Here is a 21,237-nt window from a genome sequence, read left to right on the forward strand (position 1 = left end):
TGAGTGAGTGTCTAAAACGATTTTCAAATAGTCTGCTGGAATTGCGATTTCCATTTCGAGCCAAGTGTGGAAGTTGGGACAACAAGAATACCTGAAGCACCGTCAGGAGAAAGTGTAGTTGTTACACATAAAACAGTCATACCGGTGCCTATTAACACCTCATGAAGATGATACTCTTCAATTTCCATCCATGTAAGCCCTGTTATCGACTAATGTTATCTTTACTGCATGAACACGGTGGAGACGAAGGAAAGTCTGTTAACAATCCAAGATGATAAACCACAACATATAACGGACATTTTATCAACACATATGCCATATATACCTTTAATGAGACGGTGCTTATTGCAAAATTATGGAAATTTGGAAACGAAAAAAAGACTGATCATAGAACAAAGCTCTCATACATACACATTTAATGTATCCCCAAGCGCTTGTGTTAGATGCCGCATGCGACAACTGTCAGTTTCGCATATTTGTGTCTGTTAACCATATGATATTGGCTGACAATAATCCACTACGGTATTATTAATGTGTCGCTAAAACATCAGTATATTTGGTTGATGACAGGTAAAATACATCTCTATATGTCAGTTTCGTAATAACGTGATGATATATTCCGTCAGCATATTGTAATCTATTGGCAATAGTGGAAAGCCGGGTAATTATCTCGCTTTGTGATCACGTAATGAGCAAATACAGTCTTTATTGCAATCGATGGGAGGACAGGTGGCTGGATGGCTGTGTACAGGCTTACAGAACCGCCTCTTTCAGTCACAGAAATGTAGGATCGGTACCGTCAAGTGCCGGGTTCGATACCTCAAATGGTACCACGAGGAACTGCGTTTGTGCACAGGTGAACTTATGCTGGCCAATTACACAATAGGTTTGATGGCGTAGGTTTGAAACTGCAGGGAATTCCAGAACGGTTGCTCCAGGCAGCAGAGGTATCTCACACGGTTTTCAGGCACGTGACTGATATCAAAGAAGCTTTCCAGATTATCTCACAGCATCTTCACATACTTCAGCATTTCTACACTGGTGTCACGTATAACAAACAAATGCAATATTGTCCTTTAAACACAGCAACATGCATCAGTGTTGTCACGTACGACAGCAATATATAACGTTATTGTCGTGTATGACAGCGGTACGTCATACTGCTGTCACTCAAGTCAGAGTTACATAACACTCTTGTCACGTGTAGCAGGGATATGCGACTTTGTTATCGTGTATGACAGCGGTATGTCATGGTGTAGAGTTACACTATTGCAACGATTGATTTACACCTTGTTCATGATACAGCTTTGCCCCTTTAACCCGTAAACAAGTCATGTTCATATTTGCATTCACTTATTACACTATTACTATTACTAATTTAAAGAAAGTACACCCTGGGGTGTACTAACGAAGCCGAGGACACTCTGCACTATGCCGTTTTACAGTGAATAGCAAACATTACCTTCCCGACCGTTCTCACAGAAATACATGGTCGTAGCGCATATGATTACAGGCCACATCATCCCAGCCCATCGAAGCTGCTCTCCACAACGCCAATTCTGCACATCCGTGAAACACACAATCACATACCTTTTCCCACAATACCTTGCAATAAAGGGGACATATTACACCCTATCGTTTTACCATCATCGTTTGAGCCTTGGGAAATGTGTGTGTAAAAAGGATATCGTGCTGTCATCTGTTGATTTCCTGTGGGAATGGAGCAGGCATTGCATACTGCATTATCTTTTCTATTATTTCAGATAAAAAAAGTACTGAACTTTCTGGATTTACGTGACTGTTATATCATTAAATATGTTTCAAGTGATGGAAGGTTATATTTATGTAAAACTCTAAAATTTGAAAAATCATGCAAATTTGAATATTGCATACTGCATGAAAGATATTGACTCGTACAGTGTTGTAACAAAGTCTTGGGGCGTTTAACTTGCAGTGTAATCAGCGTGCCACTCATTTAGTCTGAAGCTTGTTACTCTTACACACACACACACACACACACACACACACACACACACACACACACAGAGAGAGAGAGAGAGAGAGAGAGAGAGAGAGAGAGAGAGAGAGAATAAATCTCCCCAAACCAACATGCTTACACACATAACGTCGGTTCAGTTGGAAAACATCACTTTAGAATGAGGAGTGTCAGTATGGAGTATGGCTTCCATCATGCCGCCACAGTTGACAAAGACGACGCCCTCAGCATCGTACACACTTCACTATGCCTTCATTTATACCTCATTGTATGCTATATATTTCAAGCATTTGTCAGATTCAGTGTATTATGTGACAGACAATTGGGATCACATTTACTCATGAATATACCAAAATAGAAAGTATTTCAATATAATCTATGAATTCCAATACTGATTTCATCTGTACGCAAAGTTATAGAATTGAACCATCACTCTATCCATGCATATTTTGAGGAAGAATAACTTTAAATAATAACTGTGAATACCAAATTCATATATAAGAATGAAGATTTTATGGATATCAACTTCTTTATATGAGAACACAACGTTTCGGAGTTAATGCTTACTCCTTCATCAGGTGAATGAAGGAGTAAGCATTAACTCCGAAACGTTGTGTTCTCATATAAAGAAGTTGATATCCATAAAATCTTCATTTTTATGCATTTCACTTCTAAATGCCCTTCAAAGACTCAAATTCATATATTCCATACAGAAATATTGTATGTATTGTGAACAACTGTACTCACTGACGATGAGATAGGTGGAGTCCATACAGAGATGCTTTACCACGGTGTTAGGAGCGGTCACAAAGGAGTGTGATGAGTGTAGTCATAAAAGAGAGTGATGAATATGGTCATAAAGGAGTGTGACGAAAGTGGTCGTATAGGAGGGTGATGGAAGTGGTCATAAAGGAATGTGACGAGTCTGGTCGTAAAGGAGAGCGATGAGTGGTCATAAAGGAGAGTAATGAGGGTGGTCATAAAGGAACGTGATGAGCGTGGCCATAAAGGAGCGAGACGAGTCTGGTCGTAAATATATGAGCGTAATGAGCGTAATCATAAAAGAGTGTGATGAACGTGGTCATAAAGGAGAGTGATGAGTGTGGCCATAAAGGAGCGTGGTGAGCGTGGTCGTAAAGGAGCGTGGTGGGCGTGGTCGTAAAGGAGAGTGAAGAGTGTGGCCGTAAAGGAGTGTAATGAGCGTGGTCATAAAGGAGCGTGATGAGCGTGGCCATAAAGGAGCGTGGTGAGCGTGGTCGTAAAGGAGTGTGATGAGCGTGGTCATATTTCTCGTAAAAGGCTACTAAGGGGATCGGGTGGTCAGTCTCGCTGACCTGGTGGACACTTGTCATCGTATCTCATGATGTTGATCACAGTACTGTCTGGTCCAGATTCTATTATTTACAGACCACATCCACATATTGCTGAGTGCGGCTTTAAACAACTAACCAACCAAATCTATCATGGTGGTTTTCGGAAATACAGTTGTGAATCTTCCGTGATGGACATTAATTGAACAAACATGAAACATATTTTTCTTGTTAATACGGTAAAGGACATGATGGATTGCTTATCATACCTTACCTTGCGGAACTACTTCTTGTCATCCATAACTTGGATACTTGTCAAGACAACACTATATGTCAGTTGCCTGAGTCAGTGATGGCTCAACTGCAGATACTGCAATTGTGACATATCTACCGCCCCCTCCCCCTCCCCCCCCCCCCCCACACACACATACACACACATACACACACACACCTCTCCCACTACCCAACCACCATGGCATGACTACGTCTGGCCTCTCAATGTAAATGAACATGATGAAGGAACCAGAGTCATGAATCAATCACCCTTGCTTTTGATTCCTATGAATAAACAAAATAGAATTCTCAATCTGCAAACCGAAAATTCTGTAACCCATGAAGTCAGTCTGAAACTATATTAGGCACATGAAGAAACCGTGCGTGCAAAAATCTAAAATCTAAATATATCAAACCAGTGTAGACAAAAGGATTTAAACTTAGAGATTAGAGCCATGTATCCAACATGCATGCCATTCGTTGACGTCAGTGGTTTCGTCCTTGATCGACAGCGTTCTGGACGTCCACGTGTAACAACGCCAAGACAGGACAGATGGTTAAGAGTGCAATAAAATGTTGCACGTGCATTCCGGGAAAGAAAACACAGCAAATGAGTGCCACACAATATTATTACTTTGGAAAGCTCAACCCCCGCCCGTGAGATCGTTCAAAAGATTAAACGTCTATGAAAACGCATGCCAAGGCTAACGTCTGCACAACGTCGTGAGGCCATTGGGATTGTCCGTGGGGATTCAGACTGAAGTGATGATTGCCACGACCCTTCCAGGACTTCGGCGTATTCACACCAACACAGTTTGACAACGTTTACGTCATCACGGATCAGACCACGACGTCCCGCCATACGACCTGTCCTGAGACAACGCCATCGACAAGCTCGTCTGATGTGCCGAAATTATGTCCACAGACCCTTGTGTTGGTGGGGAAATGTTGCTTTTACAGATGAATCTAGTTTTAACATTTCCTATAGTGATGGACGTCAACGTGCCTATAGACGCGTGGGCCTCTGTCTTGGAGAGGAATCGGTTTGGTGGCGGTTTCGTGATGATTTGGGGTAGAATAACAGCACGCCAATGAACTCATTTGGTGATTGTTCACGGCAAGTTAACTGGTGTGGGCCACCTTGATCAGATTCTTCGACCTGCAACGTCATGGCCCTGGGTTCACATTCCCACAGGACAATGCCCACCCTCGTACGGCAAGGGTTACTGTGGATTTCTTGCAACAACACAACGGTGGCTTTCTGCCTTGACCTGCAAAGTCACCAGATCTCTCCCCGATAGAGCATGTTTGGGACGAGATGGATCGACGTCTACGCCGTCTTCCTCATCCGCCAGATAACGTCCCTGACCTTGCAGCAGAACTTGGGAGAATCTGACATGGCATTCCACAAGCCTTCCTTGCACGTTTGATAGGCTCTATGCGTCGTTCATGCACTGCTGTTCTCAATGCCGATGGTGGATGTGCCCGTTACTGAGCTTGTGACATGATCGTTTGACCCTGGTCCAGCTTATGGACTCTTGACGTCATTGTGATTGACTTTTCATTTGAAATTCTGCCGACTTGTTATGGTCTCATTATCCCTCCAATAATGTTTCTATGCACCTCTGACATTATTATCACACTTATCAACTGGGATAATATTTTAACAATGCACAGTTTCTTTATGTGGCTAGCATACTTCAGTGTGATCGTGTACAATAACTGTCGGACGACAGATATGCGTCCCATGGTATGTACAATAATTTGATGCATTTTCACACGTTGTATGTTCACTGAAACGATCAACGTAAATTTTAAAAATTGGTAATGGTTGTGCCTCAGCTAACAACTGTGTACAATGCATGGTTGGTCGAATGTCACAAACATGAAACACACACTGTAAGATGATATCGTACATAACATCTTAATGGCGTTACTCGCCGTAACAAGCCACTTAGATCTTGGTTTAACGATTAATATCTCTTTTATTTGTTGGCTAATTTTGACACGTAATCGACAATGCATCGAACAATATTTATCTAAATAACTGCATTATGCCAGTCATCTTATTTTCACGTGGGCTATTGATTGACACGTGTGTATGTCAACACTTGGGCATGGCATTCATTCCCCACAACCAGATCACTCAAGTGTAGAAACTGCTATGAAAATCGACACGATTGTTTTCTTTTAATCTCAGTTTGCTATTGTGATATGAATTTAATATTGTAGCGGCTCTGTGTAGAGATTGATTTTGACAATATCAATTACCGTCTTGACTTGGTTTAATGACAGGCTCCTCAATGGTGTTTACATGTAAAATTGACTGTTGTTATTTCCATGTTATCTCGACAGGCTCTGCTCAGGGTTCTGAATACAACCAAGTGCCAACACTTCTCTATGTACACCGTGAATGTGGAAACAATAGCATTAACTGTTGTACATGTGTGATTGTGAATTTGCTGCGAGCATTATAATTCGGTATATATATTGGTAAAGATAACCCAAAACTAACACAAACGTTCGCTGTTGGATGACATATAGACATCAGCCGATTCATGACTACAGGAAACTATTTGGTTGGGATGGGCTTTCAAAATATGTCATCTTAAAAATTCTTTTCAGTTTTGATTTCCTATGTAAATGCAGTAATATGCGGCAACGGAATTCGTTGTCATTGGGCCCACGCATATCCGGGTTAGAGTCAATCTCCAGTAACCCATGCTTGTCGTAAAAGGCGACTAACGGGGTCGGATGATTAGGCTTCCTGACTTGGTTGACACATGTCACTGTATCCAATTTGATTATATCTGTGTTCACCATCTGGATCACTGGATCGTCTGGAATATTGCTGAGAGCGGCGTAAAAGTAACCTCACTCACGCGTTGTGATAGGTACGTCCGGGGTTGGCTGGGATACTGTAGGTACCGCGAGCAACAGTACATTGCATGCCAGTCTCGGTATACTCCGACACATGAAACACTCGTTACACCGAGCTCACTTTTAGATAGGCGAATGCAACTGTGGTCACGGTAGCCAGACAGGTCTGGGGAGTCGCTGGTCTGTCCATCACAGGATACGTTTGATTGAAGGTACTCAGTCCGGAACACTATATATGTAGATGTTACATGGAAATATCGTAGGTGGAAATACTGCACAGACAGGTCAAAATACAGTTTTAAACACTGTCGTTACGTTGACAGTATTACTTGGCACAAGGCGGGTTCGTTGTATTGATAAAACTAATATGTCACTAACCTTAGAAATGGACGTTAGTCGTTTTCATTGAGAAAATGGCTACTGCTTGATATCATCAGCCAAGACTCAAAAACTGCGAGAAATAATGCTAGTGATATACTTGAAGCTGGTGAGTCACGGACATGAGCGGCAGGCAACGATTTCAAGATCAAGGCCAATTCTAATCACCCTTGCAGTCGATGCTCCCTACATCCGGATCGTTCATCTTCGAAAATACACCCTTACTGTATTCACAGACAGTCGTAACCCACTAGGAGCTGACGCATCCGAAGGCTCCACTTTGGCGTTATGTTACCTCTACATAATTGAATTCTGCAGCTTCAGCAGCGTCCCTTACACCATCAGGGGTTTCTCCAACGCAGGAGAAATGTTTGGAGTAGTGAAGAATTCCATTTTCCTTTTCAAATCGTTCCTGTTATTGTCAAGAGGAAGAACAGATCATAATATATGGGAAATAGGTATGGTTTTCTCACCTGGTGATATTTCACAGGCTGACAAATCGAACACTCCGTTTCCTTTGTAGGGGAACAATGTATTTCCAGTCGCACGCGTTCATATACATTGTCAGTGTCTTTATCTTAAAGATTGTATATCGAAATTACTTCACCGACTACCAAAGACTTTCCCTGGTAATTTACGGGTCAAAATTCTCTCTCCCTCGGCCATCAGTACGTTGTTCGTTACATCAGTGTTAGAACGTGTCCGGAAAGGATTTGAACTAAACCAAGTTACTCACTCACACGACTTACAGCAGATTGGGTTTGGTTTTTATGTCTCGCGAAACTAATTAACAGGAATATTGAGTGTGGAGTGAGTGAGTGACTTCAGTTTTACGCCGGTTTGATGTAAGAAATATCACGGCAGGGGGACACGAGATATGGATCACACATTGTACCCATGATGGGAACTGCATAACGAGCGGACGCTTTAACCAACTGGCGACCGTACCGCCCCAAAGAAAGACGTTCGTATATATGTGTGTCTATGCCGAGTCAATTTCGCCATAGTCTTAGGGGGGCAGTTCTTTTCAGATTCACGTTAAAGTGTATTAAGTTACAAATCCCCCAAACGCAAATTTAGAATTGCATTTAACTGTTTTCCCCATACTTCATATTTTAGCGAGAATGTTTCTTACTGCTTTGCTCTCGCTGACTTGTCGCTGCTGGGAGCTGAAGAAAGTTTGTGTCAGTCATAATAACTGTAGTTACTGAAGGGAACTGTGTCACAGATCTTCCAATCTTGCCCCAACACACTACGTGTTGGTACGGGCTGTAATGAGCGTTGACGGGAATCTGTGTCGGTGGTATGTGGTTCGAATCTAAGAGGACTGGACAACACTCCACGAACTGTCAAACCGAGATTGATCCGGATAATTGGGGTATGACAAGATAATGACTACAAGCCATCACAGACGCCCATTAACCCCAAATCCATGTCCTTGTCTTCCCTTTTGTAATTGCGACCTTACAATAAACTCACCGCCAAATTTTCAGTTGATATGCCATATTTGGAGGGCCACTTTCATGGTAAAGTAAAGACTCTGTAATTTCTGTTCTAAGTCCCACAATCTCCAAAATACAAGAATCTGTACTTAACTAAGAAAAAGTAATCCCAAAATGACATATTTGATATTTGATCACATTTGCTATTGTGTGATCAGGTCACTGACACTTACTTCCTTTTTCTCTTCCTGCGACATGAGACGTAATTCATTCACTCGCTACCATATGTAACCGTCACTGTTTATGCCTATGTATTTGTACAGCAGCCATCAGTCTATAGTCAGTGATCAGTGTAGTCACGTAGACGAAATGTCCATGTAGAACATTTGTATGCGGCCTTGGTGAAGCTCGAGGGCAAATATCCAATTCTGACAACCCAAGGATCTGCACCTAGGATGCTAACACAATTCAAGCGGATCTATCGGTTATTATACTGCGTTATTGTCCCCCGCTGCAACTTGGAAGGAGGGGACTTTGTATTCAGCAACGTTCGTACGTACGCACGTCCGTCCGTAAGTACGTACGTCCCAATTGTTAATAACGCGATATCCTGTGAACAGTTGCACTTGATGTCTTCAAATTTGGTGACAACCTACAGTAGGGGATCACGCAGACACCAGTCGATGTTGGGAGACCTTAGTCATATTGTTCTTCATCTATCATTATCATGCTGGTCTACATGCGTCACTGAAGTACATGCACATAAAGTTATAACATGTAGGTGAACAAGCCATGCATACACTACAGACAGAATTAGTTCACTGTTCGCTTTATTGCTTTCACCAAGTCTTTCTGTTGGATGAGGGAAGACTACGTTGGAATGTTGGCTACAGCTGATGTTGGGACACCACGTAGAGTCGAATGTTGAAGGAGTCACGTGACGGTGATGGTGACGTCAACCGGGGTCTGCAGTCCTCCGCCGTCCTGTCAACAAGAGTCAGCAAATATATATATATATATATATATATATATATATATATATATATATATATATATATATATATATATATATATATATATATCAGCCAATCAAAGGGTGATTGATAACATTTGAGTCTCACACACATACATCTAACCTATGGATTTTACAATAGCCCCCTTCCCCTTTGACGCACTTTTGCCAATTACGTAAAGGGAGGCTTGTTCCCATTATTGTTGAAGTATTTCACCCTCCGAAAGGTTCTCCACAGCTGCTCTGATGACGCAGTCAGAGTGGAAAGCGTTTCCGGCTCGAACTTTGTTAATGTTGGGGATCAGATGGAACCAGATCAACAGATCCCCCATTTGAGGCCACAGTCACATCGCGGATTGCATTCGTGGCATCACCTCGTTTGTGCACTATCGCCTTACGGGAAGATCACACTCCTGCGCTCCCCGAGCTATATCTCTCATTCTGTCTCCAACGTGCATGTAAAAACACTCGAACTGTATTCTAAGACTTCTTAGTGCACTCCGAATGCATTTAAACTACTCGGGCCAATTCTTGTAACATGCCCCAATAATTTGACATGTTCAAAACTTCCAAGGTACATTCGAAGTGGAAAAATATCGAACGGCATATGACGTGCATTCCAAGTACTCTTACTGTTTTCGAACTGCATTCTAAGCATTCTGAAAATATTCGAGGAAGAATAAAAAAGACAAGCCACTTCCAAATCCTGTCAGAATGTCTAGAATGCGCCTTGAATGCGTCGGAATGTAGCTCGATTACTGCTGGACTTCAGGAGGAATATGCTCCAATGTATCGGGATATTTCGACTGAAGTTGGAATACAGCTCGAATGTACCTCGAAACACCTGGAATACACCTGGGATACAGTCAGAACGTCCCGAATGCTCTTCAAATGATCCCGACGTCATCGGAACACCGCCGAATCCCACAAAAACTTGGTCACCTGTCACTGAAACGTAAGCTATCATTTGGGAGTCGGATTCCTATAAAGCTTGAAAAAAATGTATATTTTGAAATTCCCTTCCGAATGCAGTTTGAATTTTGGAAAAGTTTCGTTCTGGCTGATTCTCCTTGATTCCTGTCAATTCCAAATAAGCGTGAAGGAGCTTTTGGGTATATAAAATAATACTCGATGACAAGACCTACATGTCTTTCTTTCGTAGACAGTGACTCAAATCGGAACAGTTAATGTGTCAGTTATCCTTTATCCTGCGGTAACTCCTATAAAACACAATATGTTAAGTGGGGGAAGACACATTCTCAGTAAAGTGCGAAGTTTTGTAGACACGAGCATACATTTCTTTACGTTACTGACCTAAGCTGCTTGTTATTGTTTTTTGTTTGTTTGCTTATTTTGTTTTTCGATTTTTTTTTCAGAAGATATACCCCATTGACGTCTTTCTCTGCATCAAATATTAAGGAGGCCACAAATGTTTCAACTGATCGGAGCCGTTGTACCCTGGGTTCACCCACAATCGAAAATGCTTTCCAAGAACCTCCCTGAATCAGCTTCAAACAGAGCTAGGTCATCAAGTCTTGTGCAAAGTGTATGTTCAGATATGAGAATGCTTTACACGCCATCGACCTGAAACATTCTCCGTTGCCAAAGTATCCATGATAATGGAATGCCTCCGAACCCAATTTAATGTCGTGGTTCGTCATTCGCCGTTCGACCATCACACTATGGTGGGTCAAGGTGGATCAGTTAAGGTGTTGCTGACGTGACCATCCTTCGAGAATAGCATCCTCTGTAAGGCTGTCTCTGCTATGACAAGTCTCAACTGCTAACATCATTACGGTGCTACTGAACACGACATCCGTCCCTGGTGACATACTCGTATCCTGCATCTTCACAGATGGTCTTGGTATATTCCTTCTGAAAGACCTTTGTCTCTGTACATTATTTCACGGTCCCGGCTGACTGAAGATGTTTGAGGATAATCACTTTTATATATCCATACACCTCTGTGATTTTACTATTCCCCAATTCCTTGGTCTTGCTTGCGTGTAGTGGGTACCAGACAGTTGTCCTGTAGTATAATGCCATACATGAAAACTATTTATAGCTAGACCTTTATGGCCATATGGAATGTCCCCAGGAAAAGATGTCAGTGTTATGTAATTGTGTGTGAGGTTTACATGCACTTAATCCACGTTATACCAGCACGTGACACAGGTATGTGGAAGGGGGATAAATGTGCAAATGTCAATCTTTTCATAAACCTCTGTGCGAAAAACCTTAGCGCAAAGATTGACATAACTTATGGGTGGTTAATTGCTAACGTAAGGTTGACGTCCTGTTGTAAGAATCTACTTTTTGCTCAGGTAACCTTAGTTAAGTTGAATATTTAAGGTCAGCAAGAGCGATCTTCGTACGGTTAAGGTTAACGTTTCAAGTAATTTCAACATGTCTACATTCTGCTTGGTGTGTGACGACACGTTATTTGGTGTAGAACGGTGTCGGGATATTACAGAACAGCTATCACCATATCACATCCAATCGTACTGTGTTTCATTACATGAAGGAATAAGTACATTAATAACACGTATTCAGTGGGAATCATATCACGCACAAAGGTAAGTAAATGCAATCCTGTTACTGACAGATAATTCATATTGTCAAATTTTCATTTTTGTTTTCACTCTTGTCGAACTGTTATAAAGAGTCATGTAACTCCATTTCTGCAAAACGGCGTGCCTTGAAGATTTAATTGTAACGAAGTTTCATTGTTTCGACAGATTGTGGTTTGTTCCTGAAACGTGTGCATGAAGTCGAGATATTCTGTGCGCGTCCCGGTTTGTGAAATTTGCAAAATATGCAGGAAAGTGGAATAAAGCTGCAACATACACAGCGTTAATGTGTCTGTATATTTGTAAAGAAGTGGAATTCTAACAAGGATGTATCATGCATAAAGTATGGTCCTAAATTCCGAATGAATATGGCCGCTAACACCAGTTATAATTGTCATGTGAACGGCCACTAACAGTTCAGGGCCCCTTTTCACAAAACTCTCGTAACCCTAAGAACTAGTAACTCTTCTCGTAGTGTTCGTACCTCGTATACTGTAACATGGCAGGTACGAATGCTACGAGAACAGTTACGAGATCTTACGCTTACAAGAGCTTTGTGAACGGGACCCTGGATGATCGTCGAGTGCTTTTGAAAAGCAGTATAAAGAGTACTAATCATGATTTGTACTTCCTCAGTTGATAGTTTGTGAAATATAACGATACATGTAAATTTGTATTGAAAAAAGATACATTTAAAAAATATTCTTACAGAAACAAATGATGCTATTACATTACGGACCATCGATCCATTCAATCGACTTCTCGTCATTTGCTGGAAGACAAAATTTGTCAAGTTGTCGAAAGATTAAAACCTACATTGGTGCAAAATTATTTGCATTTTTTTAGTAAAATTTAAGGCAAGCGTGTTCACGATTCGTTTGGGTTGAAAAGATTTGCAACATTCCAAATATAGTCCACGTTCTGCACAACTTGCTGATCTGCAGTACTTATTATATACTGAGTCATATACATGTATGTATTTTCTTTTGGGATTTGAGTTTACCCACGCGGCAGATCTTGATGCGAAAGGTAGCAGTTGTGGAGTTATATCTATTGTTATTTGTTACGGAGAATGACCTACGTAAGTGGCACAATGTGACATGTTTAGCCTTTACGCCTTTACGTACACAAGGTACGATGTGCTATATTCAGTGTGTACTTTCATGTGAATGAGTCAATGAACAGAGATTTAATTTTACCTTATAAGTAAAGCCGACAACCTTTATTAAAGTTACTGATCTTTTTTTATAAACTGAATATGCACACGTTTAAAGGATTAACTGAATTTGTCAATGCTGTTTTATGGACAAAACAAAGCTGTAGAACGATTGGCCAGGTGCGCATTTGTCATAAATGTGTAACAATTCGCTCTCGTTTTTGCTGATAATAAAAGCAATAAATTGTGATAACATGATATCCAACTGTAACTGCATTTTACAGGAATTGTAAAACAATCATTTCAAACCATGCCATGACTTCCTTTTGACAAACCGTACCCGTTTATTCTATATTTTAACATCTTTCATTGTACACTTGTGACGAGAAATAACCACATAATCATAAAGAGAGAAAAGACTTATCCAAAATATATTCGTGCGTTATGAAATATGTACGTTAATTTCATGCCAGACAGTTGGGGTGTTGTCCACATTACGATACAGATTGTTTATCATAAATTGTAGGGGAGATAACTCACAACCGTAACAACGGACATGACAGAGTCTCCTGCACTGAAGAGTTCAACCTTAGTTACGGTTGAGGTTAACTACCCTTCGGATTGACCAAAGGTATCTTTCTGAAATGAACGAGACTTTTTGTCCCGGTTACCTTAAGGCTACGCTCAATCACTAAATTCAACCTAAGTAACAGTTGTTCTGTACAACGGCATCCATCCATGGGTATCAACAATATAATTTCACACAGGTGGTAAGAACATATGCACATGAAAAACAGCAAGTTCGCTTCAAATCTCGGGTGAAGTCTAGTGAATCTTTTTAAGCAGGTCATGTGTATACTTTAGTTGCTTGCAGACCAATGTATGTGTGCTTCAAGCATACACCATATGGTTAGAAATCACAGCTCAGTATAAACGACATTGTTGTTGTTATGTTAAATCAGTGTGGCATACCAACTGCTCTAGGCACTGTTCAAAACCAGATCGCATAGCGTTTATGAGTTAAAAGCTTCAGTGGCCCCAGGGTAGTTTGGCAGAAAGGTGATACACCAGATATCAGCATTAGCATTGTCATGTCTGTATTCTTTAAATGTATCAAATAACACACATCGGGTCCGCTTCTACAGTCTGTAAATCCTGCTGTGAATGCTATCCGGTTAAGCCACAATCAATGTCTGACATCCGTCCACATCTATGCCATTTACAACCATCCGTCACGTTGCAGTAACTGTTATACCAACAACATGCACGCCGCGCATATGTAACAGCAATAATGTTGCGTTGAATCTCTCATCTCCACACCTCGTCTAAAGAGCGCGATTATATAGCCGTTTAGGAAGAGACCCTGGCGTGACAATAACCACACATACACAACCATGCCCAGTTTCACCCACGAGTCTCACCCTAACGACGGCACGATCTGTGTACATACTTACTGTCGCAATGACCTTCAAGTGGAGATCACGTCCTTTCTGTGTGACTAATGGCATTTTAACAGCTATCAGACCAGTATAGAGATTGACATCGAAGGCTTGATAGGCAAACAGGTCCTTGGTCTGTCAATGTAAATACACTGATATACAATAACCATTTTTGACCTTACATGTACAACTACAAAAAGCCTTAAAACAGGAATATATAGTGCGGGGATATCTAAAGCTGTAAGGCATGGAATCACGAAGGTTACAGAGCAAATTGGAAGGCCTGACTCACACATCGTACCCTTCGTGTTCCATGTTCCATATCCAAGAACAAGGCAGTGGAATTTCTCAGACAGTCTGTAGTTACTGTTACTGTTACAATTTTGATGTTCGTTGTTCACGATGTTATCTATGTTAAGGTTACATAGCAGTAATCAGTCATATTAGCGCTAATATTATATTTAGGTGTGATAAACGGACTTTGGAGGATGTCTAAAATCAACACATGCTTGTGTTTCAATCTTCCTTTTCCAAACAGCAAATCGACGTTCCATTTCTTGTGACACAGTTTTCACATCAAACAAATGCTGACGGTGCAGTCGTGACATCTAAAGAAAAGTGCAGCCAACTATGAGCGAGATATCAGAGACCATATGTTGCTACTTCTAAGGCGTCTGCTCGCCAGGAATATCTTGAAACGGAACAAGTGAGTCGCCTAAGTGAACACAGACCTGTCTGAAAACTCCAACAAGAACACCAAACACCAGTTTATATTGTCATCAGTTAAGAGACGTGTGACGTGCCCGTCTCGTGACATCTGTGGCACCTGGTGTTAATGCCTTTAGACCGCTTGGCTCCAAAGCGGACAATGTAACACGATCACTAATAAACATGACATACTCAATAAAACACTGACCATAACCTAAACATCATACAAACTCTGCGAGGTTTTTGCAGAAATGTTGTTCTAACCATAAAAAGGTTGTTTAACAAACTTATCGAAATATTGACACAGTTCACTGTTGTGAAGGAGAAGTGCAGAAAAAGGAACAGTCAGGTTTTCGAGAAGCACGTGCACGAGTGCCTACAAAGTCATTTATTCATTAAACTTTCCTGTGCCGTCTCCATCCTTTCGCGCACTTACAGGTATTTTATGAAAGATTCAGGAAATTACCTTAGTGTGTACATTAACGTGTGGAAACAATTGTGTTTATAGTCTGTTTGCAATGGCAACGTACCAATGAATTTTACTTTAGGGAACACAGTAAATCAAATACAATGAAAGTACCGTAGCGAATCCTCATCATTATACCTTGCCACTTGAACAGTGTAGGATAAAAGTTGTATTACAAACGATCATAGATCCCAGTCGCTCATCTTGGTTTGTATTACAAGGGGGGAAAGCGCAGTAGTTGGAACGGTCAAACAAATGCACATGTGGTACGTCATAAGCATTAACTTTGACCAACCCAACTTGTTCTCGGTGTTCCATTTAATGTGCATACCCCCTTGTAATACAAACCGATAGTGGGGATTTGAAACTATGATCGTATGTTACACAACTTTTATCCTAAGTTGAATAATATTCTGCAACATAAATGTTCAACTGGCTAGGTAAAACTATGAGGATTCACAATCTTAATTTCACTCTAGTCGATTTACTCTTTAGTTTAAAGTGATATTCGCCGGTACGTTTTCACTGCACACAGACTATAAAATCAGATCGTTTAATAGTTCAGAGTCAAGACGACAAGCCCAAACGTCAAGCGAATGTTTAGAAACGACTTCCAGTCCTATCAATGTGTCGCATCGGCAGAGCGCACCTTAAGTGGACATCTGTTCTCTAATCAAAAGGAACAATATTTCATGTCACTGCCTAATAATGCGCCAAGTTCCCACTATACGCTTATGCCAACGATCAAACACCACACCAACAGGTTCACGACACCTAGCTTCCTTTCAAGATAAGTGTATGTGCATCAGAGATGGTTTTATACAATGCCGAATGATACCTTTGGTGCACCATCGGTTCCAGTCACGCTGTAGGTATACTGGGTCGAACAATTGCGTGTTGTAAGGGAACGAATAGAATGCAGATTGGTCATTTTACTCTTTGCAATGAATTGTCCGTAATAGTGAGTGAGTGGGCTGAGTTTTACGCAATATTCAGGAGGGACACCAGTATGGGTTTCATACGTTGTACTCATATGGGGATCACTCAATCACTCTGTTTTAAGCACAGCCGGAACATGGGGTATGCGTTTATTCCCCTACAAAGGACGAGATTGGAGAATTTGCTTACGATAACAGTGTACTGTACGGTGCCGCCGTATGCCATGTCTGGGTCCACTGCCGTAGCAATGAGGACGACTGTGCCAATAGGGGCGGTCTACAACAACAACAACAACATCAACAACATTATCGGGAGTTTCCGGCATACAGTTGTAGCAGCAGAATGCAGCTCCAGATGTATAGCTCGCCAACCTACAACCAGGTGATCTGACAAACACACAAACTTAAACGGGGTCAGCCGGGATTTGAACACTCAATAAACATATTCTCGACCAGGGAATGTAACGCTACACAGTACAATTCGGCTCTTGGGAGACTGGACAACAGTAGTAGTTGTAGTTGTAGTTGTACTTGTAGTTGTCGTTGTAGTTCCTTGTCTATTGTATCACACCGCCTACCGAGGGAATCGTGGCGCTGTACGACGGCTGCGTGAACCGAGGAGCGTTGTCGTTTACATCGTCAATGTTGAGTGTGACTGTCCCTGTGGTCTGTGGAAAGAAAACGTCTTTATGAATGCAGGGCCACACAGGGAGAAACGTCCAGCTTGTTTTACTCATCAGTGCAATCTTATATTTTTCGCAATGATGTACGTACCGTAGTTTCTCCATCCGTTGCCTCGAATATCAGTTTCCTTGAGGAGGGTGCCTGTTGTAACACAGCAGTGGGTGGGAGTAATAAGACAGTCAGGCATTACATAGGAAACAAGGACAGAGGAAACATCGGTTGTGGCATTTCAGTCCACACAGAACAGGAAACGATGACAAGAAAAGATTTTACGAACGCTTTGTCCATTTAATGTATTTCGTCACTGGGTTCCTTCACACAACATTCCATATTTCCAGGGTTCTTATTTCGATAGCGCTGGCTATCCCCTTGATCGTTCCTTGGTTCTAGCATTCACGCGTTTTCTCTTTAGATACACAACATCTTCTCGTATTACTAGGATGATAAAGAACCTACGTAATCCCTGTCAAGTGTGGTGTTTAGGATGATGTCGGCGGTCTTGCCGTGGTTCGGCACGTCAGTCATCGGACCCAGCATCACCAGCTCCGCAGTAGCATCGTCGGTGATGTTCAGCACCAGGTCCTCGGGTCCATCTGGGTCTACCGCCGTCAGCTTCCCTATCACAGTGCCTGACGAAATATGAGCATGTACAGTTGTGTTATACATTATCTTATATCGTTCACATGCATGCATTCTTTCCTGTATATTCATACCTACTATATGCATCGTTATTGTTAAAAGTTTTAGAAAACAATACTTCGGTTTATCTTTAAAAGGAAAAAGGCTGTCTTCGTAAGGTATTACATTTGGTAGATATGATCATGATTGACTCTGTGAAATACACGTCACAGACGTCCTGGCACGATGAATACACAGTGCCATTTAGAAGTGGTCAAATGTAACACACGACCTATCCGGGATTCGAACCCACGCCCTCAGAGTCAGGCACCTAATCGCCAGCACACAAACTGACTGCCTAACCTGTTAAGCCACCGTGGCTCTCACACGTTATGACATATTAAATCTGAGAGTATCATATGTTCGTCCTTCGGGTTTGTGTGTCACGTGCGATACGTTTAAGAGCATCAGTCACATTTCACTAGGTTATCTTGATGAGGTAATACATAACATGGAAGGACAGAATCAAGGCACAATATAAACAGGTAACAATTATCGGAACAATACACTCACCAATCTTGGTGTCTTCACGAACTATGATGAATCTTCCACTGCGGAATACTGGGGCGTTGTTGCAGGTCGCTGGGTAGACGTGGACATAAAGGGATTTGTTTAGTGCAGACAATTTAATGAAAATCGATAGACTGAAAACATGTGAAATAACAAAATGACAAGTTTGGAGACAAGTCTAAAGGTAACGTCAGATCAGAGGCCCCTTCCTCGCAGACAGGCGAAAGCAGGAACGTCTGGCGTGGAGCACGCTCCGCACAAGCCGTAATTTGTATACATGACCTAGTATCAGTCTTCGACGTTACTGACGGTCGCTCGCGTCTGGAAGTGATTCATGTGGCTTGGCATTTTGGGGATGGTTCAGTGATGCTGTGCGGTTGCCTGTCGTATGACTGCAAGCTGTATGTCATTACAGTACCTGGGACAAGATATGCTCAATTTCATCTACAGGAAGTAATGGATAACGCCGCAGTGCCACGTTTGGATAACCATCCCCGTGCCAGTCGTGGAATATATTCGGATGACAACGCTCGACCTCAACGTTCCCGATCCGTCCTTGCCCATGTATAAAAACAGAGTCATTGAAACATTACTATGGCCCGCAAAGAGCCCGGGTATGAACCTTTTCGAACACCTTTTGGACTATACTGGATGCAAACGATCTTCCTGTTTAAACTCTGAAGGAGAATACTTGGCTGCCAGTAAGAGGAGGAGACTGGCAGATGCCTTCTGTGCTCGGAGGGACTACACAAGGTACTGCTGGTGCCGCCAGTGGTGGTTCACACAATCAGAGTGGTCACGTAGTCATTGTGACCATAATGTGCTGGTGGTCAATTTTCAATTTTATTCTGTATTTGTTTTAATCAGAGTAAAATATATCACAATTACCATTTTGTAGCTTGGCTTTCAAAGCATACACAACAAGTACTTACATCAGAAATAAGTGCTGCCTTAGAATAATGCTGCCTCCAAATCATCAAAGGTTAAAAGACCTGTTAATGCACTACTGCAGCTTTAGATATCGCGTAGGAATACAAAGGCTGAGTGAACCTCCGAGGCCAATACAATAAGTGAGGGTTCAGCCAAATTTCTTATATAACTACACACTCAACGGAAAAACACTATCTTTGGGAGTACTTGGCAGTGGCCGTTTTAGCAAGTAGGTAACGATTTCGTCACTTGAAGGTATTACGCTGAAGAAGTATTGCGAATACCAAACTTCCGGCTCCACTACGATTACGTCGTCTTTGCGGTGGCAAATTGCTTGTTTATGATTGGTGATTAGTTGCATTCATTGCTCTTAGCTAGGAAGTAGTTAGAGTCAGAGTGGTTGAGCGACAGTTGCAAATCCACAGACTTCAAGTCACTTCCAGCAGAAGACCTGAACCTTTATGCGGAGGTTCACACCACAGATTGCCACATTTATTCCAAAACAGCATCATGCGTGGACCACGAGTTTCATAAAGCCAACAATATTTTACAGCTATCATACTACCATTATACTCCCTCTAAAATGGAAACAACAATCAATCAAAAAGTTCATTCACGTGGATTCGTTTCCAATGAAATACGAAACAATATTTGAAAGGTCTTGCCGCTTTGCTGACGTCCTAATAGTGATGATGACACATAAACATCTAACTAGTCTATCTCAATAGGACCGTGCAAGTCTAGAATATGTAGGAAGTCTAGATATATACAGTTTCAGGATAAAGAAATCCTCTTTTTGGTGATATTTTGTTTTTCTTTCTTAGGAACTGTATTTTTTCTTTAGAATACGTTCATTTCAAAGGCTAGTTGTTACTCTAATATCCAACCACAGGGGCTTGTATAGCTAAAACTTGCATCAAGGTATATGCTATTTTGCTAAGGCCCGTTTACACTATATACCTTGATGGCAGGTTTAGTGATACACGTTCCTGTATCTAACAATATACTACATTAATACACACGTTATGTCAGTGTCGCACTGTTCACAGATGTAATACACTCACCTAGAGCAAAGATAAGACAGATGAGCAGGGAAACCAACAACAGCTTCATGTCTGCTTGATCTGTCAGAGCGCGACCTCGCTGCGAAACGGGGACAGAGAGACGTTAAGTGGAGATGTTTTCAGTGTACACGTGTGTTATATATACAGACTGCACCGGTAGTATCCGACAGTATACTTTTCTTTCCAAATTGGTTGTGAGACTATGCGAGATTAGATCATTCCTGTTCCAGGTTTGGTTGTTGTTTACAGAAAGATATGTGATGTCATGGCACGCCCATCATCAATGTGAGTAGGTCTTTGCTTATTAACACATATCTGGCGGCAAGGGTTCCAGAAAAACGTCCACTAGGGCGTCAAGTGTATGGCGATGACACGTCTCTATTTACAAAGATATGACACTATCTATTTATATTCATAGATTTAAAGTTGCATACCCTGCGAGTTGACACGTGGACACAATGGGAAGGATCCTGTGAATGACCTTGAAAACTAGGTTATGATTAAATAAAAATTATTGCTGAAGTCGGAGATGGCTGTCTGCTATGGCAGCAGTGACACCAAAAATCGGCTAGCGTATCATGGGTTGTGTTGGAGGAAATTTAAACACAGAGACTCAAGACTAGTACCACTTGTTGAAAAACTGACCCCACTACCAGTATCCAATAGCGCAACAAATACAGTATGTCACATAGTCCCTGAATCGCACCATTACCCATTCTTTGTGGTCCTTCCTGCAATGCTAAACTTCTGAATGAATCAAGTCTAGATTTTCTCGGGAATTCCCTTACTCATTTGGGCTTCTT

At 41.6% G+C, this 21,237-nt stretch overlaps 1 protein-coding gene across 1 annotated transcript; it reads right to left on the reverse strand.

Annotated features, from left to right (window-relative positions):
* Positions 1-9,091: 9,091 nt before the first annotated feature.
* LOC137285282 (protocadherin beta-14-like) lies at positions 9,092-20,607 on the reverse strand. Its single transcript, XM_067817611.1, has 8 exons — positions 20,435-20,607; positions 18,444-18,512; positions 17,709-17,881; positions 17,343-17,393; positions 17,147-17,236; positions 16,759-16,845; positions 14,472-14,591; positions 9,092-9,263 (listed from the first exon to the last, which is right to left on the reverse strand). Exons 1-8 carry the CDS (start codon positions 20,481-20,483, stop codon positions 9,213-9,215), a joined length of 690 nt encoding a protein of 229 aa, XP_067673712.1. The 5' UTR covers positions 20,484-20,607; the 3' UTR covers positions 9,092-9,212.
* Between the last annotated feature and the right edge of the window lie 630 nt (positions 20,608-21,237).

This window comes from Haliotis asinina, chromosome 5 (genome assembly GCF_037392515.1).
Source record: "Haliotis asinina isolate JCU_RB_2024 chromosome 5, JCU_Hal_asi_v2, whole genome shotgun sequence".
Classification (NCBI taxonomy): domain Eukaryota; kingdom Metazoa; phylum Mollusca; class Gastropoda; order Lepetellida; family Haliotidae; genus Haliotis; species Haliotis asinina.

Bases quoted from the DNA above. Each gene is read 5' to 3' on its own strand.
- LOC137285282 (XM_067817611.1), bottom strand. From the start codon at position 20,483: ATGAAGCTGTTGTTGGTTTCCCTGCTCATCTGTCTTATCTTTGCTCTA. The intron at 18,513-20,434 runs GTGAGTGTATTA...ACGTCTACCCAG, and splicing joins CTGTCTTATCTTTGCTCTAG to CGACCTGCAACAACGCCCCA. The intron at 17,237-17,342 runs GTACGTACATCA...TTCTTTCCACAG, and splicing joins CAACGGATGGAGAAACTACG to ACCACAGGGACAGTCACACT.